Source organism: Vespa crabro, chromosome 11, assembly GCF_910589235.1.
Source record: "Vespa crabro chromosome 11, iyVesCrab1.2, whole genome shotgun sequence".
NCBI lineage: Eukaryota > Metazoa > Arthropoda > Insecta > Hymenoptera > Vespidae > Vespa > Vespa crabro.
The window spans coordinates 5,115,792-5,132,482 of record NC_060965.1 but is presented as its reverse complement, the minus strand read 5'-3'; the positions used below and the strand labels follow the sequence as shown (position 1 = coordinate 5,132,482).

Genomic DNA, 16,691 nt, shown 5'->3' with positions numbered 1-16,691 from the left:
TTCCACTGGAAATAATAATTTCTCTGAAGTTTCCCTCTATATATCTCTCACCCTCTTTCTCTTACCCTCTCTCTCTCTCTCTCTCTCTCTCTCTCTCTCTCTCTTTCTCTCACTCTCTCACTCACCCTCTCTTTCTCTCTCTCTCTCTCTCTCTCTCTCTCTCTCTCTCTCTCTCTCTGTCTCTCTCTTCCTAACATTTCAAATGCGAATGGTGTTAGATATGTCACACTTGACGAATGTATTTTCGATGGAATACAGAAGAAGATTGTACGAATACGAAAAACTACCGATGAATTAATGATCCGTTAAAGAGAATAATATCTTCCGTTTTAGGAAAAAAAAAATTGAAGGAAAAAAATCTATTTAAATAAAATAAGAAGAATGAAAAATAAAAGAAGAGAGAGAGTGTGTGTGTGAGAGAGAGAGAGAGAGAGAGAGAGAGAGAGTTTCTAATAAATTGTATATTAAAATAATAAAATAATCAGATATATAAAAATATTAAATTAATCAGAGAAAAATAATACACGAAGCATATGTGAATAATGATAATAGAAATTAAATTTTTTTGCCCGTTTTAAATCTAACAAATAAATAAAAAGAATAGGAGATAAAGAAGTAGTCGAGAAAGTAATATAAATTAAATAAGAAGAAAAACATAATAAAAGTTTCTCTTTTCTCTTTTTATATTTGCTAATAATAAATGATAATAAAAACTTACGAAGAATTGTTTTCAAAAAATTCAATACATCCGCTGATTATTATAATTAATAAAGATGTATCATAATTAAGTAAAGAATATAAAAATAATTTTCTATGACTATATAAAATTATAATTTTTTGATTTTATTCTTCGAGGATAAATAAATGAATAAGTAAAAGAGGAAACTTGGAAAATTATCGATTAATTGATACAATTATCGGAAGGCAAATTCTATCTTAAAAATGAATCACATTGATCGATAAAAGAAAAAAAGAAAAAGAAGAGAAAAGTAAAATAAAACATTTGAATCTATTTCTATATAGAAATTTATGAATTATGCGAATCTTGTGGAAGATTTTTAAGGACGTTTTAATTTCGCCATTGGAATATATCTTAACTCGAAATATTTTGAAATTTTCGATTGTAAGTAGATTTTCCATTAAATTACGTCGAATTTTCATCTTTTGTCTCTCTCTCTCTCTCTCTCTTCTCTCTCTTTCTCTCAGTTTCTTACATATATATTTATATATCTATATATAAGTCACATGAAAGAAATGCGGATTGAGAAGATGTTTATTATATTTCTTTGATGTCAAAAGCAACGTCGAGGATGCGATTTTGCATTTGTAAGTTTTATAACCAAATTTCTGTCTGCATTAACAATAAGCGATCATAAAGGCTACTACGCAAACGGCAGCCATTTCTTCAACTTCTACCTTTCTCTTTCTCCTCCTCCTCTTCCTCCTACCTATCTACCTACGTACCTATTTACCTATCTACTCAACCTACGTACGTAACTATTTACTTTTATATACCTCTCCTTCTCTTCACTCCCCTATATTATAATATTTTTTTCGCATTATTCTTTATTCATCTTCGTTTCAACAAAATGAGATTCGTCGAAATTTAATTTAATTTTATTTTATTTATTTATTTATTTTTTTTTTTTCTAATGTACTTACATACATATGCTCTTATGTCAATATTATACTTTATTTATCCTACTTTTCAATAGGTATTATTAAAAAAAAAAAAAGATTATATGTATGTAGTATTAAATTAATTTAAATTCATCGGAATTTGTGATAAATTTATTTATATGCGTATATGTATATTTAATGTATGTACTTGGATTTGTGTGTGCGCACTTTTTTGATATTTCTTAATTAATTTCTACAAATAAAATGAAACTTTATTTGTAGAATAAATTTATTAAAATGATCAATGAGAAAAGACAAATAAATGACAAAATTGTTCGTTGGTAATATTAATTGAAAATAATTTCAAATTAAAAATGATGATGTGATAAGAAATAAATAAAACTGTAGATGATTAAAACAAATAAACAAATAATATAATAATAGAAAATGATTGGAATATGTAAAAGAATTAAAAATATTAAAACGATGAATGTAATAGTGAATATATAAGATGAGATATAATATGAGATAAAAAGAGAGAGAGAGAGAGAAAGAGACGGGATAATAGTAAGGGTGGGATAATCCAGGTTATCGAGCTTTTCTCTGCTTCCATAGTATAATCAGAAGAAGTAAATGCGTTAGAAAATTTACGAGTCATTCTGGCTTACTAGACGACGGTGACTGAGATGAATTTAAACGGCTAGCGTCATTTCCATTAGAAAACACGACAAATCGAAACTTTTGAGTTACGAACACGTACAAAAACATACAGCCGCAGATAGATGCGGAAAAGTTTTTGACATCACCCTTTCTCAATTTTATTTAACAAATATATCTTTATTCATCTGTTTTATTTAATAAATATTTTTTTTTGTTTTTTTATTTTATATCTAAAAGTTACAAAAAAGTTCTGCGAATAAATTATAAAATTTCGAAGATAAATCCAAAACAAAATAAAAAAAAAAAAAAAGAAAAAAAAATTGATGATAAAAATTGATAAAAATTGATTGTAGAAACAAAAAAGAAGAAATATAACATGAAAAATGAAAATTTAAGTTCTATGACCTCAAAAAAAGAGAAAGAGAGAGAGAGAAATATCAATAGTAATATGAAATAAAAATTTTGTGGAAAATATAAGCGGACCAATTCCTTGAATTATTAAGCTGAACAAACATTTAAACTGATTTAACATTCTGCGAAACGAATTCGTTAACAACTATTTTTAATATTAATAAATACATAAAATTGAAACAGAGAGAGAGAGAGAAGAGAGAGAGAGAAGAGAGAGAGAGAGAGAGAATATATGGCAATGGCTTTTATAATTTTTTTCTTTAGAAAACAAGTAAAATCATAACATAATTCCCGACAATAAATAAAAGGATAAACTTTATTATTTATAAAATAGAAATGATTTAATCAGATAATTTTAAAATAAAAAAAAAAGAAAAAGAGAAATAACAAAAGATTATTTATAGAACATATATTGCGATTATATAATTCAATATGGAAGATATATAAATAATAAAATTATTTTTATATCGGATTAAATTGAATAATTAAAAAGAAATTTCCTCCGTAAAAAATTCCTTCCTCTAAACCCCTACACCTCCTACCCCCCCGTCCAAAAAAAAAAAAAGAAAATCCAAGAGATACGTGACAATCAGAAAAAGAGAAAATAGTCAGTATGAATAAATAAGTAAAAATAAAGCTATTTACAATAGTTTTTCTTTCGGCGAGCTATTTTTCATCTTTCAACGAAATCACTATTCTCCGTGAAAACAAAGCGTGTGATAAGTTATCGTCACTCTTTCTCACTTTCTCTCTCTCTCTCTCTCTATCTCTTACACTGTGTTTCTCCCTTCCTTTTTCTCATTCTCATGCTCAGAAATCCCAAGTTCAACATAGCAGAGGCCAATGTTTTTATCCTTACGTGCTTCTTCTTTTTATTTCTTAGATCATTCATTTCTTTTCTTTTCTTCTTTCATTTTTCTCCTCGTTTATTTTATGTTTAAAAGTAGACGTAACATTGTTTATGCATGCACAGCCATTTTTATAATACAAAATCCATTTACTTTCTTATCTTTCACTTACTTTATATTCTTGACAATATTTATAATAGAAAATATATTTATAATAGAATATTCCAATGAAAAAAGAGATAAAGAGAGAGAGAGAGAGAGAGAGAGAGAGAGAGAGAGAGAGAGAGAGAGAGAGGTATGAAAAAATGTTTTTAAACAAAAGAATATAATAATAATCGTATAAAAACTTCGATATACCTTAATATATTATTTTCATAAAATTTTTAAATACCCAATATATTATTATTATTATTATTATTATTATTATTTAAAATTTGTATTATTTTTTTCTTTTTTTCTTTAATTATTAATTATTAATCAGATATTATCTATAAACGTTTAAAGAGCTTGTAACATTACGATATAAGAATACTTTTATCATTTTTAATTTTTCAATTATTTGTAATATTTGGAAAAATTAAATAACAAGATGTTTCTAATATTTGGTAAACAAAGAATTTTATTGAAAAACCATCACGTAACACATTTCGTGCATAGCGTTCCGATTTTCTATCCCTTCAGCTTGAACTATCGTTATGTGTATCACGCTGCTTCCCTATTTATAGTACGGTTAGTTAGTTAATTAGTTCGTTAATTGCTTGATATTTTCTAGGTCAACTTAGGAATATGCCGACGGTGGCACGATTTAAGTTCAGTGTTTGCTTTGTCAATTTATCGAGCTTCCGATTGGTAGATATGCTAACCTGCTTTAAATCATTTCTCAACTCTCAAACATATATATATATATATATATATATATATATATATATATATATATATATGTGTGTATATATATATAGAGGTGTCTATGTATTTATGAATATGATATATGAATGTATATTAGATTGAATATAAATCATCAAATACATCCAATGCATCGAATATTTTTAGCTACATATATATTATATTGATTATTATTTATTCCCTAGATATGAAGCTTTCTTTTAAAATATTTGCAAAATTTCAATCTCTTAAATCAATGATTATCAATATATATATACATTCATACGTGTGTGTGTGTGTGTGTGTGTGTGTATATACATATATATAACGTCATATACATGTCAAATATTTTTTATTACAAAATTACGAGTGGTAATGACTATATATAATTTTTAAATAATATTTATTAAAACAAAAAATAATCAAATTTTGAAAATTGATTTATAATAATACTGTAGATATATATATATATATATATATATATATATATATATATATATATATCTGTAAGATATAGTATGCATTTCATATATACATCTGATACATATCACATCATTTTCTTATAAATATATAAAAATATAGTGTATATATATATATATATATATATATATATATATATATATATATATATATATATATATATATATATATATAAAAGAAGTAGTCCTTTTATCTACAATAAAAGCACATATTCATTCAGAGCTAAGTTCCAGTAGTTTTCTTGATTTCCGGTGAACATAGTCCTCTATCGAAATTACTTGGAATATCCAATGAAAACGTTCAAACGATTTGAAAATCCGTAGATAACAGCGAGAGACGGAGGGAGGGAGAGAGAGAGAGAGAGAGGGACATGCCCGAAACTCTGAACTGAGAGTATTTTTCTTTTTCAATTCGGAAGTAGGTTCGTACAAACGGATACGCTTACACTCGATTTACGTATCTCCTCGCAAAACGACTTTTGAAAATCTACAAACTATATTACTTTTATACTTCCATAAAAATGATTAATACATTATTATTGATAATATATTAAAAGTATACGATATACCAAGTATTCTATTTTTATATTCCTATTTAATTATTTTCCTAAAATTACTGACAATAGAACAAGAATTTTATTAACAGCTTGAATTTTTTTCTTAGAAAATATTTATAACATTGAGTGAATAAATTCTGAAATCAATAAAAAAAAAAGATTTTCTCTTTCTTTTTTTTTTTTTTTTTTTTTTTTTTTTTTTGTTCAAAAAATGTTGATCGACCAAATTCTAAAATCAATGATAAAAAAGCTCGTGTTATTCTCATTTGAATGATTTTTTTGTTATGTTGGAAGTATATTAAATAAGACAACCTGTATATATAAAGAAAAAAATCAAATGAAAGAGGAAACTTTGAAACGAAAATTTGTCTCGATGAGATTCTACACAATGATAAAGAAAAGCATATATACATATATATATATATATATATATATATATATATATATATATATATATATATATATATATATATATATATAGAGTCAGTTAAAAGCTTTAATGAAAAAAGCGATTCTCTCATCGAGCGAACTCATGTGTGCTTTCCTTTTGTGTACGCGAAATGATTTTTGACGTACGAGTAAGCTTGTATAAAATCTTTTTTTTTTCGTCTTGTATAACCACACGATTATTTTCAATAATTTATAATCGATTTTACCCACAGGGAGAATAAATAGGAAATTCAATGGACGTATGTATTATATATATATATATATATATATATATATATGTAATGTATACTTTTATATATACATACATACATACATATATTTTATATTATATAGACGATTATGATTATTTTATCAAAGATAAAGAGCTTAATGCATGATTTATTTTATATGTGACATTATTATATAATTGAATCTTTTATGTTCAATTTTTTCTTTTTTTTTATGGATCTTAATAAATACAAATTCACGTGAATGTTAAAAAGAAAAAATATTTGACATTAAAAATTGTGTAATTTATTAAATTGCTTTTTTTTTCTTTTTTTTTTTTCTTTTTTTTTTTATATATATATAATATGATTTAACGTAAACTTTTAGACATTTAGACGTAACGGAATTAAATTTAAACGATATTTAAATTAAATGAAACAAATTAATTTTGTTCCGATAAAAATCATTGGAAAATTAAACGAATTTAAATTATTCTCTTTTTTTTTTTTTACAGTCTGATAATTAGAAGATCCTAAAAAAAATTTTACAGAGAAAGGAAAAAAAAATTGTACGTCATATTCATATAAATTGCTTGTCACTGTCTTCTATATAGTGATCTCTTTCTTTCCTCGTTTTTCGAAGCAATTAATTTCCAACGGAAACGATAGTACAGGGCTAGTGATTCGTCAAGATCGTTTCTTACTGACATTAATTAACCACCAACTCGGTGACATCTCAAAATAATAATGCTTACCTCGACAAAAACGTTATATCGACGTCGTTGGAAACGACGTTCGTAACAAAGAGTCTCTCTCTCTCTCTCTCTCTCTCTCTCTCTCTCTCTCTCTCTCTCTTTTTCTCTCTCCCTCTCTTTTACTCGATGGTAGTTTACTTATAACATAATCATGAATTCTGTTGCATGATGGAGAATATGATTCAAAGTTATTTTCATTATTATATACTTGAAATTGTATATAAGCTTAATATTTGAAATTAATATGATTAAAATGATATGATTATTTTTAATAATATTGAAAAATGAGGCTATCCATTTCTTAAAGTACATGATTTTGTTTAAAATCATCATATGGTTTCTTTTTAATGATAAATTCTTTATAAATAATGAATTAATTTTTAATAAAATTCTGTATATATATTTCATGAATAATAAATTTATCTTTCTCTTTTTTCTTTCTTTTTTTCTTTTTCTCTTTTTTTTTTTCTTTTATATAAAGAATTAGATTACACAAAAACGTCGAAGTGTCTCTTAATAAAAATTGTAAAAATCGATCGAAAGTATAGCTACAAATTTGTCCAATCTAAGGATTAGAAGGAGACCACAGGATTAGACTATAAATCAATCGATGTAATTTACTAAACGAACGGTGGTAGAAACTATATACATTGTGTGCAAAAATAGTGTGCAATCGAATTTCGCGATTACCAATCGAAGTAAAGAAGTAAAAAATTGTAAAAAGAAAATTGATCGAAAGAAATGGTTGTCATTTCATTAATCCATTAGAGTGTAACGCTTTGAAAAAAAAAAATAATATAAATCAATGTTCGTAATTAATGAAATGAAAATGTTTTCTAATAATATAAAGGAACGATATCATTAGATAAAAAATTTATTTTAACGTTACATCATTTATAGACTTTTTATATAATTTAAATATTTCTCGCAAATTTATTTTTTTTTTTTTTTTACATTTTAATAAAACTACAAATCTAAGAATATAGATTTACGAATTGAACAGATCTTATAAGTTTCAGTATTATTTATAAATGACAAATCACGATTTAAATGAAAATGTTGATTTTATACAGCTTTAAGAATTACAAATATTTATTAAAATTTATAATCGAACTAATAATCGATATTTTTATAGATCTAATCTTCATAAAAAATTTTTTTTATTTAATATTATTTCAAATCTATTATTTCGTAATTTTTTTTTCTTTCTTTTTTCTTTTTTTTTTCTTTTTTTTTTTTTTAGCACACCGTATATAAATCTAATGAGAAATTGGGAAGGACTTATTTTATCTGAAGAGTTTAATTAACCGAGACTCTAGCTCTATTCCGACATCAAAAGGCGATAGGAAAGGAAGCGTCGACAAGGAGATAGATAGATTAGAGAGAACGAGAGAGAAAGAGAGAAAGAGAGAGAGAGAGAGAAAGAGAGAGAGAGACAAAGATAGAAAATGTAGTAGAGCGTTAAGGACAAATCGAATTGATTTCTCCGCTTAACTCGTTTGCATGCTCGGTAGCATTTTGGTTAAGCCTCAAGATACGTTTCGTTTCGCTTAAAGGACTATAACTGGAATGTAATCGACGTTCTCCGTCTCTTTCCATTTCTTTTTCTATCCTTTTCCTTCCATCTTTCTTTTTCTTCGTTTGTAATAGTATTCTTTATGTACTGATTCGGTTTAGACATTCATATATATATAAAAGAAACGTAAAATAGATAAAAAGACTTTATTTCCGACTGTGATACTTCGTTTTTATCTTTATATACTCGTTATTAATATTTTCTTTTTCCTTTTATTTTTTATTTGAAAAATAAACGATGAATATATTGCTTGTATAAAAATAAGACTTTATTTCTAATTTAATTAATAGCGTGTACAAATATTTTTTTTTCCTTTTTTTTATTTCATTCGGCAAATAAAGAAAAATGTAATTATTGATTAAAAAAAAAAAAAAAAAAAAAAAAAAGTACTTTTTCTTTAACTTTCTATAAATATTTATAACTATTCGTTATAAATATTTGTTATTTCGTTCGAAAATAAAGAGGAATATTATTATTGTTATTTTTATTATTGTTATATAAATATTAGTTTTTAAAAATAGATAACCATTAATAATAATAATAAATTTTAATCATAGAAGGATTAAAAATAAAATATATACATGCGTAATAATGTATTTTCAATGTGACCTTTCACAATAGTTTTGAAATAACTGTTTCAACATTTTCTAGAATGATTTATTCGTAGGAAGAAACGTTTCGAAGAGAGAATCGAATTGATTCGAAGGATAACGCTGAAATCCTTTCTCCCTTCTCTTTCTATTTCTCTTTCAATTCTTTTTATTCAGAAGGGGTCAGTATTATTCCTCTCGGTGATTCTCGCAGTACCGCCGAGGGAGGCATTTTATTCGTCGTTGAAATAACACCTTTCCCGCCGAGATACGCGCGACTTAATCGTAAAAAGTATTTTACTATCGCGTTTACTTCTTGCATGCTCTCCATTCTTTGACATTCGAGTCTTCCAATTCTTTTCTCTCTCTCTCTCTCTCTCTCTCTCTCTCTCTCTCTCTCTCTCTGTCTTTTTTCTGCATTCTGATTTCGATTGGAAGTGGTCGTACGACTTTTTTATTTGTTTCATTTTTTTTTTGTTTTCTTTTCGAAATATCAGTTTTATTCCTATGTTAAATATATCATATTATCTTTTATTTAAACAACAATAATATTATTTTATAACATTTCATAATACATATATTTTGAGATTTTATTTGGAGATAAAATATATATACATAAAAAAATACTTTTTCAATATATTTCTACACATACACGTTTAAATATATTTTTAAGATATATTATTTCCTCGATATTAAAAAGAAAAAAATAAAAATAAAAATAAAAAAAAATAAATTATAATCCTTAGTTTCGAATAAAATGTATAAATAAAGTAATTTAAAAAAAAAAACAAAGAAAATCGACATTTGAATAACTAAATAAAAAATAAATAAACATGAACTCTCTTGAAGAAAATTATTTTGATTTCATTTATTTTAAATCTTCACATTTATAAAATCTAAATTTATACGATGTAAAATTAATTTATATATAAATGAGAAAAATTATCATACTAACTACAAAAGATTTTATTTTTTTCATATTTCTCATTTATATGTATGTATTTGTGTGTATATATATATATATATATATATATATATATAGCTTCGTTATTATTCGTCCCGATGGATTTTCTCCATTTCAATGAAATAAAATTCCTTTCTTATCATTCTCGTTCTGAGAAAATCTACGATAGCAATTGCAAACGATTTTGATTGTCTTGGAGAATCATTTCTAAATGATTTCTTCGACTACGTTTCCTTCTCTCATATTTAATTTTTTTTCTTTTTCCTTTTTTCCCCCTTTCTTTCCCATTTTTTTTCTTTTTTTTTTCTTTTCTTACTCCACTCAATATTCGTTCGTCAGCGACAAATTCACTTCCTATCTCATTCTATCTTTATCTCCTTTATTTTTGTCCTATTCCTCGCGTACTCCTCTTGTTCGTCTCGAATAAACCACGAACTAGCGGATATTGCTTTAGTTACCATACCATTCGAAGCTCGATGGCACTTCAGAATGAAGAGAAAGAGAAAAAGGGAAAAGAAGAGAGAGAGATAGATAGATATATAGATAGATAGATAGAGAGAGAGAGAGAGAGAGAGAGAGAGAGAGGGAGAGAGAGAAAGCTACCCCAACGATTTGCTTTATTTACCAAAGAAAAGAGACTTAGGGGTAGGTACGAAAGATTCGATAGACAATTTTGAAAAAGAGATCGAAGAAATCTCGATCAAATGATCGATGAAAGATCTATAACGATCTAAAGAAAATAAAATAAGAAGTGATTTTAATCTGTTGAAATGTGAAGTATTTTTCTCATGGTAACAATATGCAGACGACGAGATGAGATTAAAAAGAAATAAAAGTAATCTCGATCGAATGAGATTTGTAAAAATATATAAATAAGAAAACGAGATATGTATTAAAATCTCGTAAAATGTTAAAAGCCTTTCTAAACGTTCGTATGAAGATAATCGATCGTTGAATATCTTTTCTTAAAGGGAATCCTCTAAGCGAAAAATTCGAATTCACCTGATTTCACGATTAGTTTGATTTTATGAAAGCCTTTAGAGTTCTAAGACGTTCGTGGACTTCATAGAAATTCGTTCGATTGGTTCAATTATCCGAACCATCCGTAAACGTTTTACGATCGTTCGACATTAAGTTGAAGTTATTTTTCGAAAGGATCAAGAAAAGAAAATGGAAAAGGAAGAAATAAAGATACAGTTGCTTTCCTTTATAGAATTTTATATTATATATATATATATATATATATATATATATATATACTTTTTTTTAATTATTTATCATTAGGAAAATATTTCTTAATTACAATGATTCATATAATAAAAATTATATTATTACTTTATTAAATAGAGTACATCGTTATTATTTAATTATGTTCGCTTTTTTGTTAATGGAATTTAACGATATTATTTGAAATAAAAATAATAATAATAATTTATATATTATTGTGCTACTCATTTTCGACATAAGAAAGTATATATTATGTAGTTAAAATTTAATTATGTTTATTTATCTGAAGAGAGAGAGAGAGAGAGAGAGAGAGAGAGAGAAAAGGAAAAAAAAAGAAAAAGAAAAGAAAGAACATAACGATACTATTTACATCGTTAGCTTCGCTCCTTTTTTTGTTTATGTTTTCGCTCGGCCTCTATTCGGTTTGTTTATTTTCTAAAGAGAACGTATATGCGTCATTCGTGTCGGGAAGTCCTCAGTCTTCATATAAACGTCGGTTTAGTAAGTACTTCGTAAATATGAGAGACGTTGGTTTCTTATTTGCGCAATAATTATTTGCGTAATAATTATTTTTAATTAAAAAAAGGAACGATTTGATAAAGCTGATCGTAAACGTAACAACTTTTTCTATTATTTAATTTCACTGTATATTTAGATATGCATATATATATATATATATATATATATATATATATATATATATATATATATATATATATGAACCGTTTATTTTGAAAGTGGCCTAACTCCATTTATCTTCAAATCGAGATATTTAAGGGTTTGCGTTTCAATGAATTTAAAAATATACGTATAGCATACTAATGAGTTATACTACTTAAGTGTATCTAAGGGTGTTAAATTTATAGTTCCTATTAAAATAGTGGCAATTATTAAGTGAAGAATATGCGTTTTCTTATCAAGAATGGAATTAGACCATTTTCAAAATTAACAATCAGATTCATTATAAAATTTTAAGGTGCCCAAGTCCATTCAACATAATTTAAGATGCTTCAAATTGAAAAAAACAATACTCAATTTATTTTACATACCTTTAAAACACTTCGAAAATAAAATTTATGCGATTCAAAACATTTTTTAACTACATAACGTACAAAATTACGAACATAAATTTATTACAAAACAATTTACTACTCATCTAGATTTTGTGTGTGTGAATGGGATTTGAAGAAATCATGATGTTCCGGTGGTATATATCGTAATAGATTAATTATGTCCTTGAATTTTGCTGTTGTAATTTGTCTGATATTTTTATACAGTGGTGTCAATACAATATTTTCGAACTTTCTTGGTTTACCCCGACGTGGTAATAAATCTTGGACTTAAAAATTTTCATTTTCATTCATTGATGTCTTATAGAAAATTTTATATTATAAAGAAATATGTTTTATTTCTTTTTAATTCAAGGATATTTATTTCTTCGTATAATAATTTTTACAATGATTCACGTTCAAGTGTTTCATCGAAAAATAATTTCTTTTTTGTTTTTACAAATTGAAATTATATACAAACAATCATTTATAGTCGGTATAGTCATTATAGTCGTTATAGTCATTTGTAGTCAGTATAGTCCTTATAGTCATTTATAGTCAGTATAGTCATTTATACTCGTTTGTAGTCAGTATAGTCATTTATAGTCAATAGTCATATACTCAATAGTCACATAGTCGGTAGTCAGCAACTTTCACTATATGTATAATTTTTTACTACAGTGGGAATCACCGCAATTAGATAAACCGTGTTGTGATGATACCATTAACCCTTTAAATACTATGGGCACATATATGCGTCCAGTGAAAGCTATCGATATAGATTATGGAAGCAAATATGCGCCTGGCAAAAATTATGTTTCTCTGTAATCATTAAGTGCAAATTTCGATAATGATGTTTTCAATAAGAATTCATTGTTAACGATAATTGCAATTCATTCTCGTCGACGTTATTGTTATTATAAAAAAAAAGGAAGAAAAAGAAAGGGAAAATTAAGAATATTATATATATATGTATATTTCGTTTGATTATTACCATTGAAATTAATAATCTTAATGAATTTCATTAAAAGAAAAAATGGAATTTTTCATTCAATTCATTCAATAATTATTTCTACGTATCATATAGGGATATATCGTGTAAGGATACAATTTTGTTTCTATAATTATTTAAACTACCAATTATAATAATTTTCAATAATTTTATAATTAATAATATATTTAAAAGAAAGAAGAGAGAAGAAAAAACATTTGTTTAGAGTTTTGCGATACTTCTTTTTTTTTGGCTCAATGTATATGTCCGACTTACAAGTACTTTTGTTTTTATAATTATTTAAATGAACAATTTTAAGAAGACGTATTTAAAGAACAGGATAAATAAAACTTGTTCAGTTTGCTCAATAAATATTATTTTAAATTGCTCTGTGTGTTTGTACGTATATGCGCGCGTGTGTATATTGAACAAATATATCGATTTTCGACATACTTTAGAGAAGTTAACCATTGAGCAAGAGTTATCCTGAACTTTCGATCACCATTTGGGATTTGAAAAGAGATTTTCAAGATTTTCTTCACCAGGAATTCCCCCCTCTCTCTCTCCCTCTCTCTTTTTATTCCCGTGAGATCTACTAAGAAAGTCATCATTTTTGCTTCACAGAGCAAGAGGGAGGAACGAAGATCTCGCAGACTTCAGAAGATCGTCGAAGGAATGCTGCCAAAGACGATGAGTCCCAAAGAACGTTCGTCTGAGAAGGATTTATTGTTGCAATTTTGCTTGTCACTCAGTAAGGTTAGTATCAATATACTGGGTGATTATTTCGAATTTTACAATTTTAATTATTTTCTATTATTCTTTGTTTACAATACGCGATTGCATACAATGAATATAAATAAAATGTTTACTTATGTTTACTTATGTTTACTATATGTATATGCATTTAATATAATTTATACAAGTTCATAAATTTATTTCAGAATAAAATAAGATTATATATTTAATAATATATAAATTCTTATATGTATATATATATATTTTTTTTTATGTATTTAGCAGTATATGGAAATCTTATCAATCTTTATTTGACATTCTATCAATTTTAATTTAGATTTATCCGAAGCACAAGGATCTATACAATTGGGTGGATGTCGATCAAAGAGTTTACGTTCCTTTCAATATGACTTATCTTCAGGAAAGCTTTGGTTATGTGAGTATAGAGTATTTTTTTACTTTTATTTATTTATTAATTTTTCTTTTTTAATTATTTTTTTTCTTTTTTTTTTCTTTTTAGCACATATACTTTTAAACTTATTAAAATCCGACTGATACAATTTCATATGATTTATTTTGGATGTAATTTATTTTAATACGATTTATTTTAACGCGATCTATTTTTATTACACGATCTCTTTTTTAACGCACACGTTTATATACTATATGATTGATATAATTTTACAATAAAAACGATAAATTTAATATGATTTGCCGATCCTCGGTTAGATAAGGTGGGGGACGCTGTTGAATGCCACGTTAGGCGCTGCCACTGCCGATTTATTCAATCGCAATAAAACGCTGGATCGTGATCGACGATTTAACACGGACGATCAAATGATCTACGTTTACGTCACTGCTCCCCGTTATTTTCGTAGCCTTGGAAAATTACTCAACAGATTTTCGAGACGGTGAGCATATATATATATATATATATATATATATATATATATATATATATATATATATATATATATAATTAAAAATTAATTCATTAATTTTAAATCAGACGTTCTTTTTAAGTAATAAATATAAAATCAATATATATATATATGTATATATATATATTTATATATTATTATTATTATTTAGTAGACATATATAAATATACAATTTACAATAACGATAATGAATACTTCAATTATTTAATCTTCAATTATTTAATTATTTAATCTTCGAAAAGTTTACGTAACGTTTTACTAACATAATAAATATCTATATACATATATCACATTGTTCATTTTCATATATCATTGTATTTTATTTACAGAGATAATTTATATAATTTAATTTTTGATAACGATTAAAAAGATATTTTTATAACAGCAGGAACAAAATAAAGCAACAGATTTATGAAGAAATTTTTTTGATTGATTGAAAAAAATAATTAAGTGTTAATTATTTTATTATTAATATTTTTAGTTGATTAGATAACGATTAATTAATATGATATCATGAATTATCGAAAATATTCAGGACGATGCTGGATCGATCCTCATTAGGAATTATGCAAAACAACGTATTCTATATAGCGTGATAATGAGAAATAATAACAAGTAAAATTGAACGTCCTTGATAATGCATGACGAAAATTCTCACTTAGCATACAATCAAAAAACTTTTCGTATAATCTATCGTAGCCGATGAGAGTAATACGTTAAATTATTATTCGTTCTATGATCGTTTTGACCGCCAAAGTTTCGTGAAGTTTCATATACTGAGTTCTAAATGTATATACATACGTAATATGTAAGTATATATGTACATACATATACGTATGTATATGGAGTAGTTCATAATTGTGCAACTATAACTCGTATCTTTATTTCCGTTTTAAAGGCAGACTATAAAACGACCAAGTTTTCTTGGATCGAAGTCGTAAGTATACAGGGTGTCTCATTTGTACAAATTCAAAACAATTTTTAATTATACAATTGAATATTTCTAAAAACTAACAGTTATACATGGATTTTATATATATACTGTATAAACTATATGAAGCATTTTTAATGATTAAATCTGATAATAAAATAATAATAGTAATATATTTATAGTATAATAATACATAATTATTATGTTATTACATTTATCTCAATAAATTTATTATATACGTAATAATATAATTATTATTATATCATTATACTTACTTTCTTCTATTTTCTAATTTAAACAATAATTATGTTATCATAATAATAAACAAAGAAATTTTATTATATCGTCATTTAAAAAAAATAAAGGAAAAATCATGTTGATATAAATTATTGTAGATTACAGATCTACTATCAATTATAATTATATTGCATATATATATCATTAAATTTCTTATTTTAATGAAAAAAAAAAAGAAAAAAAAAGATAAGATACGAAGAAAATTGATTTCAACAACTTTCAAAGAAACGAAACGAAACGAATGGTTCGTTCGATAAAGAAACGCCTGAATGGATTTTCTCGAGAAATCACTAATATATCGGGATTTCTCCGGATTACCGTTTCCCTTACGATGCTTTTGTACAATCCATGCCACGTTGAAAGCTAATTTATGGTGTGAATCGTACAAGAAGCACGTCCGAACCTTCTTGCAAAATCTTTTTTCAACTATTCAGAAGAATCGAATTTTCTTTTATTCTTCCGCAACATTAAATTCTTTAATGCATTCGATATTAAATTCGAACCACCGAAGTGAGATTAATC

At 25.5% G+C, this 16,691-nt stretch overlaps 1 protein-coding gene across 1 annotated transcript in view; it reads left to right on the top strand.

Moving 5' to 3' along the window:
• Positions 1-16,691, top strand: part of LOC124427944 (neprilysin-like) — a gene marked incomplete at its 5' end in the record, with an annotated part of 77,571 nt that overhangs the window by 50,368 nt on the left and 10,512 nt on the right. The window contains 3 exon segments of the mRNA XM_046971415.1: positions 13,890-14,021; positions 14,338-14,436; positions 14,730-14,911. Coding sequence (XP_046827371.1) covers positions 13,890-14,021; positions 14,338-14,436; positions 14,730-14,911 — 413 coding nt within the window.